General features: G+C 34.1%; 1 protein-coding gene across 1 annotated transcript; it reads left to right on the top strand.

Moving 5' to 3' along the window:
* Positions 1-1,490: 1,490 nt before the first annotated feature.
* On the top strand, positions 1,491-8,846 carry LOC131046448 (uncharacterized). Its single transcript, XM_059217475.1, has 12 exons — positions 1,491-2,080; positions 2,202-3,638; positions 3,728-3,793; positions 5,253-5,371; positions 5,478-5,657; positions 5,759-5,845; positions 5,930-6,643; positions 6,738-6,972; positions 7,151-7,207; positions 7,663-7,704; positions 7,806-8,161; positions 8,249-8,846. Exons 2-12 carry the CDS (start codon positions 2,480-2,482, stop codon positions 8,510-8,512), a joined length of 3,279 nt encoding a protein of 1,092 aa, XP_059073458.1. The 5' UTR covers positions 1,491-2,080; positions 2,202-2,479; the 3' UTR covers positions 8,513-8,846.
* The last annotated feature ends 9,801 nt before the right edge of the window (positions 8,847-18,647 follow it).

Here is an 18,647-nt window from a genome sequence, read left to right as displayed (position 1 = left end):
GAGACATCAAATTTGGAGTTAAGACACTAAACGAACCTAGATATATGATGAGAGGGAGACACGTTAAAGTAGGGGCACAAACATGAGGTGTAAATTGGCTTGATGACAATTTACGACGCTACATCCACAATCTTGGTTACTAGGATCCAATCTCTTTATATCCACCTATGCTATACTTAAGAGGATGTGTTAGTGGAAAATATTCTATGGCATATTCTCTCATATTTTTTTTCTCTTTAGGAGGCAACCTTGGTTAGGTATAATTTTAAGCTTGTTTTGCATAGAGTTGCATATGGGTTTTCAAGGTGGCTAATAGATCTCCTTTGCATTACAAATATCTGCATCTTTATATGATGTTATTCAATCCATATCATAAAGGGTTATTCCACTTGTTTTCTTGTTCTATATGGCATACTTTCATTCTTCTAAATTCTTATAGGGCCATTTGATTGTTCATCTTTAGATATAAGTATCCAACAAAATTTTGAGAAAAACATATATGTTTGTTAGACCTTGTATATTAGTAAAGAGACATTTGTGGACATGATGTATAAGTTATGCTTTTTAAATACATGAATAACTATTTATTGATTTTAGAAAAAAAATTCAATAAATTAGAAAATAATATTCGATTTGACCTAATTTTATTGAATCATGTATACAACAAAACCTAAAATGTGACACAACTTTCAAAATTGAAAAATCACATGTGCTTGAAAAAGTATTAAGGGTTTGTGTGTATGCATGCATGCATATATATTCATACATATATATAAACACAATCATATACATGTATGTTCAAGCATGTATGTGTATGTATATACATATACAAATATACATACGTATACACACATAAACACAAACACATATACACATGTATATAATTCAAAATGTATGAACTAGAAATAAATTACAATTTTAAATTATGAAAATTTGTTCTAAACGCTCTTTCCACTTTATTAAATTTGATTTAAAACGTTTATAAAATCAACTTATTAAATCCAAATAAAAACTGAATTTATATTCTCAACATTATCTCTTTTTCCATCCAAATCCAAATGTTAAATTCTTTCCGTTCAATTGTTTTTTTAATCACTGTAATACTATCCACAAGGGTAATCCTAAGAATAGTTGAATGATTGGAGGTATAATTGTCTTCTTTCTTCATCATTTTAAAAATTTCAGCGAGCAAGAAGGTGCGAGATATATATAATGGTATGATCGATATTTTACTTCATTGGGAGGTAGCAACTTTGTCTCTACATTATTTACATGAGCACATTAGGCCCATAAATGATACATAACTATTAAAAGATAAATTGACCCATTTGAATTCTCTCGCGGATTGAAATTTATATGCTTGTAAACAAGTGTTCACCTCAGCTTAAAAAATAGCATCGAGGTAAAGGAAACCGCATTTGATGAGTGAGCGTACGAAGACAGTCGGAGATTGACTTATTCATTTGTAGTTTTGGAATATTTGCTTGGAAGGAAGCTTCCTTTTGCTCTCTGCTACGTAGATGGCTTTATCTATATGTTAGGGCTTCGAAGGAAACTTCCTTTTGCTTTCTGCTAAGTAGATGGCTTAATCTATAAGTTAGGGCTTCGAAGGAAGCTTCCTTTTGTTCTCTGGTAGGCAGATGGCTTTATCTATAAGTTGAGGGCTTAGAATATTTGCTTTGTTGAGGGCTGGCGTTATTTGGTTGAAGTCTTGGCATTCTTAGAGAATCCTTGTTTTGTTTGTCACTAATCGGTATGGCAGAGCAACAAGAGCGCACAGTGAGGCTCAAATTCAAGAGGTTTCTCTTGAATGGAGGACCATTGATGCCCCAGGGCTACCGTTTGGCAACGGTTGAAGAAATCAGAACGAATTTAGACATGTTTAGGACACGGGAACTGCCCGTGAAGAGGATTGCCGCTCGTTACAAAGAGGGTGGTGGTGACATACGTCTTTTGGACGGATGGGTGCCTGCTGATTTTAGTGATGTCAAAGAAGAATTCAATCATAACTGTAGTTGGAACGCTGTAGTCAAGGAAAAAGTGTGGAATGGGACTGAAAAAAAATGGCGGAACAGCTCAGGTATAAAGATCTGGTGATAATCTCTCTGAATGTTTTATGTTATTTTATCCATCATATTGTGTTAGGCAGTTTTACATTTATATCATATTTTCATCTTATGTCATGCAATGTGTTATTACAGATCTATACTCGTCAGCTGGTTTTTCGTTGCGAGAACGGCTGTACAATGGAATCAATCTTTCTTCAAACGGAGAAGAAACTGCATGGCTCCACGCTTATTGTTATCGAGATGTCGAGTTGCTGTATTGGTTGTGGGAAACCTATCCACATTCAATTGCGTCTGACCACTTCAAAAATGAACGCGGAACTCCTTATAGCAGTATGGATATAGATCATACTATTCCTTTGAGGAAAATAGTGATAAGCTTGGAGGATCATGAAGCCAGATTTTAGCCGCCAATGGCAAATGGGGAAGAAAAGGCAGTTTGGGAAGATGCAAGTAAAAGAGAAAGAGATGCCGGACACAGATATGTGTATGGACCCACCTGGGGTGTGGCTATGGTCGAATTAGCTATAAAAATATACGGGCAGCCCTTCAAGAATACAGCCTCTTCAATCGATTTCAAAAAGCCAGAATGCGTTCCCATAATCACAAAGGTTTTATCTTTATTACCAACAAATCAACTAAAAAACCAGATTGACAATCTTCAAGTTCCCGTTGCAGAGGTTTTGATTGAGGCAGTTAAGAGAGGATACACAGAATTAGTGGACGATTTGTTAAAGCGCAGGGATGAAGGTGAAGTGGGCGAGGAAGAAAAGATGCTGTTCCATTATGCCTTGCCTCATGAACCAGTCTTTTCACGACTTTATGACACATATGCCAGTTCATCTGATGATATCATTACAATACAGGATAAATTTGGAAGAAACGTTCTTCATTTGGCAGCAAAGGGAGATTTCAACTCACGAGTTGTGGATCGTTTGTTTGGGCGTTTTCCTTTAGCGGAGAAGCTAATTCTTTCAAAGGACCAACAAAGGAGGACACCATTGCACATTGCTGCATCCAAAGGGAATACAAGAATTATTAATAAAATACTGCAAGATCATTTTGGAACCGCCGACTCTCCAGAAAAAATAAACTACATTCAAGCAACCGATTCCTCTGGTCGAACAGCACTCCAAATAGCAGCAAGTGAAGGCCATGATGAATTAGTAAGGATGCTTATGGATCAAGGGTCCTGCCCGCTCAGGGAACGTGACGGTCAGAAGAAAACAGCTTTGCACCATGCGGCTCAAGTGAAGATTCTAAGAGCCGCACTTGCCACTTGCAAAGCACTGTTAGAACATGATCGTCTTTCTTCTTCTAAGTGCTCGTTATTGTTGTGGGCCTCAGCAACTGGCATTGGCACTGCCGACGAGATGGAACATGTGCATGAAGATGTTAAAAGATATCTTCGAAAGAAAAAGGGAGAATACAGAGAACCTTTGCTAGAAGCGGCGGCAATTAATAATGAGGTTGAGATGGCATGGGAGCTTCTCAGTAGAGGCGCTGACTTTGCAGGCATTCATGATCTATCAAACAGACTGCAGTCACCAGAAAAAGAATCCGTTGAAAAAGGTACGTAACGATCAATGCTTGACCTCTTTGGATTATTTATTTATTTTATAAACTTATCTTACTGATAATTGTATTTTTTGGAAGGGTAGTGTTACGGCAAATGGAGCATATAAAAGAGCAAGGACGAGATCAACCAAGTATGGAGGACAAACTTGGTACGAGCTGTTTGATTTACATATGAATTCTGCCCCCATGATCTAATTTCTCCATGGATTTTTCCCTGGACTTATCTAGTCCAAAATTGATATAAAATGCACTTATATTTTGGAGAATTTGTGAAGGAGATACTATTCTTTCAAATTATTTCTAAAATTATTGGATTTATGTATTAAGGGTAGTCTCTGAAAGAGAAGAGAAAAAATAGTATCAAGATTGGGGGTTTTTGGTGTGTTATGTCAAAGATTTACTTGCTTAGGTGTTAAGGGGAACAAAGGGATGTGTTAACACTGGAAGTAAAATTTCTTTCATCCCAACCCTACTAGTGATTGAAAGGATGTATCAGTTCTTTCCATACCCAACCTAGAAAAAAAAAGACTCCTAGACAACACTGATAGGATATATGAAGTGCCAAAACCAAGAAGGCGTATAGATTTGCATATGTTTCTTGATATAAATATTCGTATTACATATTTCTTTCTCAGTTAGTTTGTTATTAATTTTAATTTCTTAAATTTTTCCAAATTATTTTATTTTGCTTTATTTTATTTAATGCTATGTCAAAAAAAATATCTATTATTCTAAATATATCAATCTTATTTTGTTGGATGAACGGTTATTTAATTTCTTGTACATAATTTTGATTTATGTAATTATTTTAAAATAATTACTCTTAAGCAATTATACTAAACTTTATCTTGATTCTTCAATCCTGTTATCATTTCTAAATTATTTCTAAAAAAAGGGTAAAATTTATTCAAACACAAAAGAGATACAAACAAAAAGCTCAGAAGAGAGTACTAGAGAACCCTATCACTATCCACTAACTGATCAAGCATAAGAGCCATATTAGGAGGCAATTATCCCCTATCCACTATATTCCAACCTTGCATTTGATCCGAGGCCCATTTGGCCAAACAATCTGCAACCCCATTCCACTCCCTAGGAATGTGTGTGAAAGTAACTGCATCCAGGGAGCTGCACAACTGAAGAATCTGTTTGGTAACTAAAGCCAAGTGCCAACTAATATTCCCATATTCCTGCCTGGTTAGCAAATTCACCACCACCTGAGAATCAGACTCACAAATAATTTTGCGCCAACCAAAAGCAGAAGACTGCTGAACAACATACAAAATAGCAAGAGCCTCCATTACATTATTTGTATTAAAACCCTTATAAACAGAGAAAATGAACTGAACATCACCAGAACTATCCCACCCAATACCAAAGAAAAGGGGAGTCCATCAACCCTTCCGACTGACCTGCTGTAATGTATGTCTGCACCTCCCCCTTCCACCCTGCCCAGTTATCATTTCTAAATATTAGTACACAGTAACATTTATTACTTCCCATTTCAATTTCAGTTTTCAGTTAAAACTAATTTTTTAATTTATAAATGCTTTATACTTTTAATTGCATCCGCGGACACAACCAAATGGTATGCTTGAATTGGTACAGGAAGATATGTCTTTGCCCAAGCCCTAGCTGCTCTGTTTTTAAACCGATTTATTGAATCCCCAATCACAGTGGGCATTTCTGGAGAATGGGGCATGGGAAAATCCAGTCTCATGATTCAGGTACATTTACTCAAAATTACTTAGATAATAAATAATTTCAATAAACTATGGTTCTTGCTAAATGTTTAAAAAACTCAAATAATACCGTATGCATGCATTTTTGTAGACAGAAAAGATTCTACTCATTACAGCAGCTCAGCTAACATTTCCAAACCTCCTTCCACCCGAGAACTTTGATGGAGCTAAAGGAATCTCTCTTAGTAGAAGAGGCAGAAAAACATTTCAACAGATTAACAGAGGGGCTCACAATTTATTAGGTCTAGCAAAAAATAAATCCAAAAGACAGGTATAAGTTGAATTCTTATTTATTAAGGTATTGTTAAATTTAATAGTACACGTTTTCTATATGTATCTCCTAATAAGCATTTGATGACTTATTTGAAACAGAAACCACTTGTCACTCTGCTCGAGGAATATCAACCTCGATATCATGATATTTACAAGGCACTCGCATGCATGGATCGTAACCAGATGGTAAGTGTGGTATAGCAAACCGATTTGTAAAGCATGTTCAGTAATAAGATATTGATTGGCTTTGTTCTCTTGGCTCTTGTTTAGTTACAATCAAGCTCAGTATCACAACATGGAAAGGAGCATGTATTGAGAGAAGTCCCTCGAATTTTAACAATTCGATACAATGCATGGCACTATAGAGATCGACATGAAGCTTGGGCAGGTCTGGGAGTCGCAATCAGCAAAGAGATTGAGAAAGCAATGACGAGAGCTCAATGGATGAGTACTTGCTGGAGATATACTTGTGCCAAAGAAAAAGTAAAAATTTGGTATCAATTAATTTTGCCTTGTTTGTTGATCATATTTGTTGACGTATTAGTTCCTTGGACAGTGTGGATGCAACTAGGAGAAAAATTCCAGGGTTTAAAGTACGGATCCATTCCTTTTACTATTATACCAAGTGTATGGGGTATATTAAAATCATTTTATTCTGTTGTCAAACCCGTGAGCACACAAATGGTGGATTATGTCAGAGCATCAGACCTGGATAATGTCAGAGCACCAGACCATACTAGCCACCTTGGCTACCAGGAAGCCGTTATATCTGACATCAATTTCCTTAAAAAAGAACTCGGAAAGCAACCATATCCGTTTTTCTCTTTTATTTTAGGCCTATGGTGTTGGAACTGGTTTGGTTTATATGCTGACAATGTGGAAAATACAAGTATTCCCAAATGCATGCCAGCCTCTGAGCATGAGATTCGAATAGTGACGTTTGTAGATGACTTAGATAGATGCGAAGAAAAGGTCATATTACAGGTATGTGAAGTTCAATTTCACTTTTGGTCATTTAATGGATATTCTTTTAACATTTTTTTAAAATGGTCAGACTATTCTTTTATTTGTTACACAGGTGCTATCAGCAATAAATCTGGTTTTAGCCGAATGCAAAATCAATGTCATACTGGGAATGGACAAAAAAATGATTGAAAGAGCAATTATGAGAAATTTCGGAGATGAAAGTGGTGTTCTAGCAGAAAAGTTTATCAGCAAAATTATTCAAATCCCTTTAATCTTGCCAGAGCTCACAGATCAAGAATCAAATAGGTTTCTAGAATACCACTTAAGACATAAAAACCCAGCAGAAGGTAAGTGTGCAGAACAATCACTGACATACTCATTATAGTAGTACATATAATGGTAACACTAGAAACAGACCTCAATAAGGTTTATTTTAATATGTGTAATTTGTTTCAATTAGAAATGCTTTATACTACACTAGTATACGAATTGTTTGATTTATTGCATCTTTACTCCGTTCCACAGATATAGAAAAGAGGAGCTTTACTAAAAGCCAATCCTGTCTAGTAGAACTTCCAGCAGGTACTTTAATTGACAGTTCATTGCAACTATTGATGTGTAGATGTATTAAATTTGATTATTTTCAACAAATTATTATTAAACATGTAGTACTGAATAATAAATATAATGCTAATGTTATAGGGATTTATTTTATAGTAACGTATTAAATATTATTCTATTTTCTGCTTTTAACCAAGGTGCATGTATTAAATATTATTGTTATTTTCTTTTCTTAAAAATATGTATTTTTCTGTTGTTGGTTTGACCTCGATTATATTTGGCAATTTTACGTACATTTTTGGTGATTTGTAAATCCATTTTCTAAACAGATCTGGTATGCTACCAATCGAGTAGTGAACCCCCCATAAATAATACCAGCAACGACCACTAAATAAATTTTATTTCGATAGATATTCTGATTATTATTTAAATGTTTAATATTAAACTAATACTTTTTGTTACATCGGCTGTTCCAGGGGAACCGCAAAATGATGATGGATTGAAACGAGGGTGTAGAGGTAGATAAAAAAGTAGATTTTAAAAAAGAAGAGCTTGAGGTTTTCATGATTATCTATTTCACTTATTAACATGATTTGGTAAATAAACTGCTATTGAACAGAAATGATTGAAAAAGCAGTACACTGGTCGAAGGGGATTTCAAATAAGCTAAGGCGACCACACAATGAAAGCCTTCATTTATCGAGATCTGCAGAAGGCGTAAGGTTAATTAGAGAAATATTGCTGCCAAATTATACGACAGAAGAAGCTGATGTCTTTTATAAGTTGATGAGTTTTGCAACAGAAAACCAGAGACTTCCCCGAGAGTGGAAGCGCTTGTTAAGCTACCACAAATTCGCATGGTATGTTCTATCCCTAATAGGAAACGTATACAGCTTACCAACATGGAAGAAGGAATTGGTTGCATGGGTATTTGTTTGTTGGCAATGGAAACATGAAATGAACCATCTGATCAAGGTAAGAAGAACAAGTAAGAGATTCTTTTCTAAAATGGTCGATATTTGAAAAATTAAATCTAAACTACTACACTTCTTCATATCACAGGTATGGAACAGAATTGCTAATGAGCAGAAGAGTGGTACAGACGAACAACGTTCCGATTCACCTTCACTTGGTAAACTTGTCTGGCGCACCATTCAGGTGGCAAATTCAGATACTAGTGGAGTAAAGGAACAAGGTATATCCCAAATGAATTGGCCAAAGCTACAAGAGGCATTGTATAAACAAGATGTTTCAATGGAAGGTATACAATTGTTTCAACAATTTCGACTTCACTGCGAAATTGACCATCTTCCATGCTGTCTTTAATGGCTTACCATATCTTATTATGTAACCAAAGGGCTGTAATGCATCCTCATTCCTCACTAAAGACTCATATGCTGAAGATGCATGATCAATGCGCTGTTTGCATGATCGATGCATGTGTTTATAGTTTTTAGTTTTAGTACTAGTAATGCATGCAATGCATCATGAGTGCAGGTATGCATAGTTTAGTTTTAAGTTGTAGTTTGATGTTTTTCATAAGATTGAACAGCCAATTTACACACGAGTAATATTTTTTTTTTTTCGATTTGCAGCTGTGTAGCTGTGTATGATCACTCTATTTTGGGCTGAGATTTATTTCATTGCTAATGTTTATATTTTTTTGAGTGCTACATTTTTGTTGTTAATCACTCTGGCAGTATAGTGTAAGTGTTGTTTAATCTTTTATCTTTCATAGGTACTCTGCAGGAATTTATTAATGTTGATTGAGAAATTTAGAACTTAATATTGTTTGACAAAGTGCAAGGGAGCTCATAATAAATCAGAGCTGCATGGCAGCCTAGTTCCTGCCAGAACGGTGTTGTGCAAGATGACCAGATGAAGTTCTCACCAATGAGCATATCAGGTTCAAGTATATTGCCTGATATGTCTTAAATTTATTGTCACATTCATGTGAAAAGCCTGTGGGTGAAGAGGAGAGTAAATGAGTGTCCTACACCGCAATTTCTTCAGCATTTATGTTAGGTTATATCTGTTATAGGAAACAACAATCTAGATACAATCTTTTTTTGTCAAAGTTATAATTGAACCAAAAAAAACGTACTGGAATGTAACATACCCATTCTTTAAAATAAATCTAAGAGAAACAAAACTTAGCCAAAATTGGAGAAAAACAACATTCTAATTCAAACCAGATCTTTAATCTGGGAGTAACATTTCTTTCCCTTGGCTTTGGGTGGCTGAATCCTTGTTGAAAACACCTTTCCACTCAAGTGGGGAGCGAGGGGGAGGGGCTCTAATCTTCGACTCTTTAAAACAACCTCATCAATAAACATAATTATGAGAGATTTAAACAATGAGAGAGTATTCACACACAAGAGCCATATAGGTGAAAAATCTAAGATGGGAAAAATCAGGATGAAAAATGTTGCTACGATCTAATGTTCTAATCCAACCTCACAATATAAAATTGATTACAACATTCAAAAACACCATTCCTAAGAAATTAGGAAATCCTTGATTTAAGAACACCAACTCTAAAGAAGCACCAACTCCTTGCTCTGAGCACCAACTCAATATCCTGTACGCACCAACTTCGCACCAACTTTAAGAAAACTACAAAAAAATTCATGATAGAGCAACAACTCCTATTCATTAATTAATGTTATAGACACACTCTGTAACTAGCACATTTATGACAAATTCATTCTTTCTTCTCTCACGCAGCACATTCAATTGTTTCTCTTTATTAACTTTACATAATTTTTCTCTTTCTAACTTTCGATGACAACAAAAATAATATTACAGACTAGTTGTTCCAAATTATGCAACAAATTGCATATTAACATATTATTTAATCTCGGCCACATTCACAGTTTAGTCAATCTCACGCATTTTACTTCGATCTCAATCACTAATTATTCAACTAATCATGCACACACTGATCACCCAAATCTAACTGATCATTTCATCTACTCAGTTGTCCACAAACTGGCCATTTAATTAGTATGAAACTGGCCCATTCACTTATAGCGCAAACTAGATCAAAATTCTAATCTCTGTCAAATACCTAATCAGATTTTAGAACCATGAAACCAATTACTAACTTGAATTTCAAAGTTGCTTCATTCTTTACCTTTTACCCTTTTTCTTGTCGAAGAATCTAGTAGAAATCTAACCAAAAACCAAAACCTGGTTTCAGAACCTATGCCAAAACGAGATGGACCTTTTCAATATCGTGCTCTCTTTTCGAGAAAAACCTTTTGAAACATGACTCAAAAATTAAACCCAAAACCAAAACTTGGTTTCGAAACCAAACCCAAAAAGCTGATGCAATTTATAATTGACTGCACAAGCCAACTTAAGCCTTTGTCAGAAAAACTCTAGGTTGTGAGAACCGATTCTTCTTTTTGGTACAAAACTCGACAAATAAAAACAAATCTTGACATGTTCTTTTTCGAGTCCATTTTGGTAAAACTCCAAGTTATCTAAACCCAGCCAAAGCCTAATGGTTCAAAATTATGATTCAAAACTTGATTATTGGAGGGAAAGCTTAGCTTGCTCTTTTGTTAAACCTTGTTTAGGAAAACTACAGGTTGTGAGAACATTGTTAGATGTCAATGGTTCCAAAATAGAGTCTGTAATGAACTCTTTTGACATCAATGACAATACTAACACCAATGAATCTAACAATCTCCTCTTTATGGCATTGATGGAAAAACTCTCTTTAGAACTCTACTTCTTAGCATGCACTCTGCTCATCTTTTAGGACACTATGGTCCTTATTTTTATGTATTTCTCCCCACTTTGACGTCAATGAGAAAGGGTGGTTTAAAACTCTAGCATCTAGTGTTAAAAGATGAAACATTTACATCCTTGGGTAGATGCTCTCCGTAGGAAGATTCAAAGAGAAGAAGAAGCCAAAACTCCTAGCTTCTCACAAAGAAGCTCACATGTCTCCTTGGGAAGGGGTTTTGTAGAAATGTCTACAATGTGATCCTTGGTTGCACCATATTCTTGTTTGTTTTCTTGAGCGACAACCTTTTTGTCTTAAGAAGTGATCTTTTATAGAAATATGTTTAGTTCTTATGTACAAGACTAGGTTCTTTCATATATTAATTGCGCTTGTATTGTCACCCAAATTGGATATGGGTTCATCATAGTTCACCTTAATGTCCTTGAGGATCTGCTTCATCCATAAGACTTGTGTGCAACATGAAACACCTACAATGTACTCAGCTTCAACAGTGGACAAGGAAATAAATTCATGTTTCTTCCTTAACCAAGGGACAAATTTATCTCAAACAGAAAATGCTCCACTATTGGTACTTGTCCTATCATCTACACATAATTTCCAATCCACAACCATATATGTTATTAAAGTGAAGTCATCACTTCTAGGATACCACAAAACAAAGTTCATGGTGCCTTGTAGATACCTAGAAATTCTTTTTACACTATAAACATGAGATTCTTTAGGAGCATATTAAAATCTAGCTAACATACAAATTTCTTCCATGATGTTTTTAATTGATGGAGTTAGGTATAGGAGACTACTTATCATAGATTTGTAGATTGTCTGATCAACATAAGGTGATTCATCATTTTTACTCAATTACATCTAGTCACCATTGGTGTGGTAATCGCCTTACAATCTTCCATCTTGAATTGCTTAAGCATCTCCTTTACATTCTTTGTTCGAAATATAAATATGCCTTTGTTTAATTATGAAATATGTAACCCATGAAAGAAAGAAAGTTCTCCAAGCATAGACATTTCAAAATCTGATTGCATTTGTTCAACAAATTATACACACATTCTATCATCATTACCACCAAAAATAATATCATCAACACAAATTAATGCTATTAAAATGTTCTCACCTTTTGATTTGAAATATAAATTATTATTAACACTACCGTTGTTGAAAATACTTATTGTAGCATCATAAATTATCATCGAGCCAATTTACACTTCATGTGTTGTACCCCTACTTTAGCATGTCTCCCCCTCATCTCCTATCTAGGTTTGTTGAATGACTTAACTCCAATTGCGATTCCATGTACACCCACTGATTGATTTCCTGGAGTGATATCCTTCTCCCTGCGACTAAATCAAGGTCCTTGACTGAGAAGGACCCTGGTCCCTCTTAATTGGGCCCTATTTTGAAATGAGAGATGGGCCCTATCTCTTTGGTAGGAAATTAACTTTGTAGCTTTGCATGACTGTTGGAGGTCGGCCTAATCAATAATTGACCTAGATACCCCTATATAAAGATATTTGATTAACCTAATTTCATCCAAGCATCAAAACTATTCATCTACATTTGACCTAAGGCGTCTCTGAAGTGTTCATCAACCATTTTGAAAGATCTCCAAGGCTACATATTCTTAATTTAATCATTCTAGAGAAAAATTACATCACTCATGTGCAAGAATGTGTGTGATTAGGGTTTTTTTCATGTTCATGTCATTTCATACAACATATGTGATTACATACAAAAAGCAAAGCATAATTATCAACAATTGCAAATATGAGATATATCTTTCCATTAATTATTTAGTATTTGCAATTGTATACACATAAAAATGGCTATGAGCAATTAAACAAATATTTCATATTTATTTAATAATTATTCTTCTATTAAATAGTTAATTTGAAAAGATTAATTTATTTAATTCATTTCATGTCTTTCTATTAATTAATTTAATTGAAATATTTTCTTAATTAATTAATTTATCCTTTTCCTCTAATCAAGTAATTAAATATCTAATATTTAATTATTCCTCTAATCAATTAATTAAATATCCAATATTTAATTATTCCTTTAATCAATTAAATATCTAATATTTAAAGGTTATTCTTCTATCCTATAGTCTCAAATATTAAATAATTTATTAATTATTTAATCCCTTTTCCAACTCATCTCCCGTCTCCACTTCATCTTTTCTTTGCCAACTCATCCATCATGCGGCTAAATTAATTCAACAAAATTAAAATAAATAAAATATTTATTAGCCACTTATCTCCAACTTCCAAAATAAATGAAATATTGTGTACGGTTCTTAACTGTCTTCTATATTCTCTCCAACATCCCTACATCTTAGGAAGGACTTGAGTCCACTTGTCCTCTCATACCTAAATCTTCTCCAACCATCCCTAGATTCCCCCAGTCAGCAACCCAATCAAGGTGAGCTGAGTGACACTTATCTTCTCCTTCCTCCTTTCTCTCAACCTTCACCTTTGCTCACAGCCATCCAAATTTGCAGATCTAATCATGACCATTGATCTAGGACACATCATCTTATCCTCTCAAAAGTCTATAAAAGTAGGAGTTTGAGTTGAGAAAGAGTTGTTCTTCAAGTTAGTCTTCAAGTTAACAATTTGAGTAAAACTTATGCATCCATGAGTTTTTATCTTGAAGCAATTAGCAATTTATCATTTCTTATTTAACATAATCATTTAGCTTTAAATCATTTGCATTACATATCACAGTATCAGTTAACTATCAATTATCAATCCATTCTTCATATGCCATCTTGGAAGCTACCAGTGCTTGTTTGAGAGAAAATCATCTACAACTAGGAATAGTGGAGTTAGGACACAATGAGACTTAAATCATGAAGGTAATAATAGTGTTTTTATTTTATATCAATTTCATGTAGTTTCATTGGTTGAGTTTGGATTTTCTGTAGCATTTCCTTTGTATTTTGTGAAACTAATATGTTGTAGGTAGTATTCTAAGATGAAATTCAAGTCAACACAAGAATATTTCATTCAAGGTTAATTCCTAAATCGGGGTTTGACCTAGGCAAACCCGTATTCCCAAAAATTTCACCTTTCTTTCTATGTGTAGGAAATAGGTGTGAAGCTACAATTTTTCATGAATGACATTATTCATAGAGACACACAAGTTCCCCTTTGGATGGAAAAAAGTGTAGAGGACCAAAACGATGAGCTTTGTATTCCCGACAATTCAGGACAACCATCTTGGAACAAGTCTGAACACTCACATATTTCTCAGATCCAAATTTGTGGCTCTATTTGATTATCGTAGCTCACTATTCATACATAATCTCTTCAATTTCATTGCATTTACCCTAATTTCAATATTTTCACAACTCAACTTAAAAAGGTTTATCAAATCCTAATCCAATGAATCCATTAAGAATTCTTAGCCCTATCCTTGTTGGTTTGAGGCTAGGTGTATTGGTTTCACCACTCTTTAATGTAGTGGTCCTAATAAAAAATCAAGGGTTTTACTTTATCATTGAGGTGAAACCCTAATTTTTCACCGTTACATTTTGGTGAGCCTGACTCCTTAGACCCTTATTTTTTATTTATGTTCTTAGATCTGAGTGTTTATGCAATTTATAATTCAAATTTACATTCACAAGTTTAATTTCCAATTGAATTTCAAAAAGTTAGAGATTAAATTCACAAAAAACCTTGAGTTTTTTAATTCTAAAAATGAACTTGTGGGTTGTCTAATTGGGATTGATTATTTTTAGATCTAATTTGTGAACATTATAATTTTTTAATTTTTACATCAGAGATCTTATTTTAATCAAATTACATCAATTTAGAGGTTTAATTCACAAAAAACCTAATTTATTTTGGTTAATTTGATTTGTGGGTTGCATAATTCATCACTTTTATTTTTAAATATGATTTTAAACATTCATAAGTTTGTACCGACACTATGTTTCCCCACAAACCCTATGGAGCATAACCTCTATAGGTTGGGAACCTTCTGTATTTACAGAGCTGAAAGTGCCACATGACCGAAAGCCCTTACTAAAAACCACTTGTACTAGTTGCCAAAATCCTTCTAATTGTTAGCACAGGAGGTCGGACCTCTGAAGCAGCTCACACACATACGGTTCTTAATAGAGATATAAAGTTTGCCATGGGTAGTTTTCATGGAAACTGGTGCTTGGCTGCCACAGAGAAGTGAGTGCTGAGGGTGGAGCCAGTGGGGTAAAGCATCTAAATATCCACTTTGAATAGTGTAGCCTCAGGGAATCCCCATGTGAGATTCAACAATTATTATTTCAACCCGCCATAGGATTCTGTGCTTGCTTGTGCATTTTGTTTTTCAAAAATTATGTCTTCTATGTCTATAACATGCTCAGAATGGTAAAAAATTGAAGAAAATCATCATTTAAAAATGAGAAAAAATCCAACAACTTCTTTGAAAAATTGAAAAAAAATCCTTGAAACATAGTCAGAGCAGCACTTTCAAGCAACAAAGTAGTGATTTGTCCCATAAGTTAGCACTTTTGACCAAAAAAGTTGGCATAAATGCTTTCTCACATTTGAGACAAAGCATATCAAACCAAAATTTCAAAGTCAGTATCAAAAAAACTTCTTGAGTGGATTTGTCTTTAAACTATCACACATCTTCAAACTAGTTTGATAACTAGGTTACCAATCCAACAGGCTATTTCCAAAAAGATTTCCATAAGCATAAAACATTCAACAAGATAGTGATTCAAACATCTTAAGTGCAAAAATCAACATCATTATCAGTTTCTCATAAGGATATATCAAATCCTCTATCATGAAACTTGATCAATCCACCTTTTGTTCATTATCTTGGATATATCGTTCCTATTTTGAACCTAGGTTATGTCAAAATCAGAATTACATTGACATTGGAATCAAGCAAACTTGTAAACTATCATATGCCTATATGAATTTTAAATATCTCCTTAAGAAAAGAAAGCCCAGTTATAAAGCTACTCAGAAGAGGATAAGATTCTTGTATATCAATCGCAAGATCTTGTTAAAACATAGGACATTCCTACACCATTTTTTGTCACTATTTACGTGGTTGTGGGACAGAATTTGACAAAGAAATTTTGCAAGGACGTGCTTTTCAACAAAGAGACACTTTATTACAACTAACCAACAACAGTGGTAAAATCAACAAAGCATACCATCCTAAACCTATTGAGTTATTTTTAGAAGGTCAAAACTTTAGAATTCTTTTTTTTGAAACAATTACATGCTAGTTTGGACTAGAGCTCAATAGGAACAATTTAGAAAACAACAAAAACAAATGGTAGAAGAAGATAATTTAATGTTCCAAACTTTTAGGTATACGACTGTTGATGAAGAAGCGATCAATAACACCATTAGAGACTTTGAGCAAGATTTCGAATTTGATAGACTAATGGAAAAATTATTAGCGAAGCAAAAAGAAAAATATCTTTTAATGTTGGCAAAATAAGGAGCTAAACTGCCACAAGACTTTAACATAGAAGGCTTGAAACAAGATGCAGAGATGAGTAACACTCAAAACATAGATGATCCAAATAACGAGGATATAAACAAAGAAAACCATGAAGAAACAAGGGGAGATAAAATAAGAAAATAACATGATGACACAAGAAGAGAGTTTAGTGATAGAAGAACTTATGAAGAGACAAGGAGAAACCATATGGATAATCTTTTGTTAAATCTCACTCAACAAATGCAAATCTTGCAACAAAAAATACAAGATATGCAGAATGGAATGAGTTCCAAGAAGTATTCATTGGAAGATATCTGCCCATATCCTTTTGACAAAAGTTTAAATATGATACCATTTCCATAGCATTGCAAAATCCCTAAATATGATAAATACGATGGGAAATCTGATCCTCAAGATCACATTAGGGAATTTTGTACTATGAGTATGGAATTTGCACACGATGAAACTTACTTGATGCATCTATTTCCTAGGAGTTTAAATGGACAATCGATTGAATTTTTCTCAAGATTACCATCTGGGATCAAATCTTTTGAAGAACTCGTGAATAGATTTATTTCACAATACTCCTACAATGTCAGAAATGAGATAACAATGCTGGTTTTATGCAATGTTAAGCAAAATAATGGTGAATCTTTCATGATCTTCTTACAACGATGGAAACAAATGTTTAATAGGTATCCAAGAGATGTACCTGATCAAGAAAAAATGGACATGTTCGTTGATAGTCTTATCGCTGAAATGAGTTATCATCTAAAAATGTAGTGTCCTCCTTTCACCAAGATGATTGAGAATGGTCTAAAAATAGAAGATGCAATGGTAAAGAAAGGAGAGCTAAAGATTTACAATAATTCCTATAATAACAATCATAACAATCACAACAACCACAACAACAACAACAATGACAAACCCAAATTCTAGTCAAAGAATAGGAATTCCATCAATGGAGGAAATGACAATAATAATGCTACAAAACAACAACCAATCTTTAATCTATCAAGTCAAATACCAAACAATAACAATCACGAAAACAATAAATCCAAGTCTTTCTTCTCCAATCCTCGCAGGAAGTTTACAAACATTAGGGAACCCTTGGAATTAGCTTTGAAAACTCTTCTAGCGAATAAACTGATTATTTTACCAGAAGCAAGAAGTTATGAACCACAAGTCAAACCTAATTGGTGGAATGACAATCATTTTTGCAATTACCATCGAAATAAAGGACACCAAACTAATGATTATCAAATATTAAAGCACCTTATCTGAGATTTAATCGATAATGGAATTATCACAATGGATAGTCATAAGATAAATGAATCACATCTAGCCTTCAAAACTCCACTTCCAAATTATGAGAAAGGTGAATAATCTAAATCAAAAGATTACAAAGGCAGAGCCAAAGTGAACTACACTTATACGTATGATGATGTGGTAAATTTCATCATCGTTAAAGATAACAAACGTTTAGAACCAATCAACATCATTACAAGAAGCAAAGTGAAGGTTACATTTTTGGGTATGACAAATGAATCAACATCTACTTCATGAAACTATAACTTAGTGGAACAATTGCAAAGAATATCCACTCAAATATCAATTTTAGAACCTCTCAAAGTTTCACCTATACATAAGGAAATTTTGTTAAAAGCTCTAATAGAAACAACAATTTTAAAAGACCTAGATGTAGATCAGTTCTAAAACATGGTGGGACACCTTATAGCCCCTCATTGCTTATCATTTTCTGAAAATGATGATGCATCCTTGAAACATCCTCACAATGCTCCCTTACAAGTTGAAGTCACCATTCACAAAACTCATGTCAAACACGTACTCATAGATGGTGGAGCTGGCTTAAACATTTGTGCATTGTTTAATAAAGGCTTTGGGATGCTCAAAAAATGCAATAGATCCAAAGAAGAAAATAACCATTAAGGCTTATGATAAAGAAGAGCGTTCTTCTAAAGGAATTGTGGTGTTACCAATCAAAATAGGACCTGTGGAAAGGAATAGATTATGCCAGGTTTTATATTTGAATCTCTCTTATAACATTCTTTTGGGAAGACCATGTATTCACAACATGCAAGCAGTTTCTTCTACATATCACCAATGTGTAAAGTTTCCTCATGAGGGACAAGAAGTCACTATAATTGCAGACTCCGGCCAATATTGCAATAATCTGAAGCTAACACAAGATACAAGAGTTCC

Source organism: Cryptomeria japonica, chromosome 1 (assembly GCF_030272615.1).
Source record: "Cryptomeria japonica chromosome 1, Sugi_1.0, whole genome shotgun sequence".
NCBI classification, from domain to species: Eukaryota; Viridiplantae; Streptophyta; class Pinopsida; order Cupressales; family Cupressaceae; genus Cryptomeria; species Cryptomeria japonica.
This window is presented reverse-complemented; position numbering and strand designations above follow the sequence as displayed.

What these genes read in the sequence shown, in the direction of transcription:
- LOC131046448 (XM_059217475.1), top strand. Translation starts at nt 2,480, where the DNA reads ATGGCAAATGGGGAAGAAAAGGCAGTTTGGGAAGATGCAAGTAAAAGA. An exon ending in ACATAAAAACCCAGCAGAAG is followed by an intron (nt 6,973 to 7,150) that starts GTAAGTGTGCAG and finishes TCCGTTCCACAG; the next exon opens with ATATAGAAAAGAGGAGCTTT. An exon ending in TCTAGTAGAACTTCCAGCAG is followed by an intron (nt 7,208 to 7,662) that starts GTACTTTAATTG and finishes CGGCTGTTCCAG; the next exon opens with GGGAACCGCAAAATGATGAT.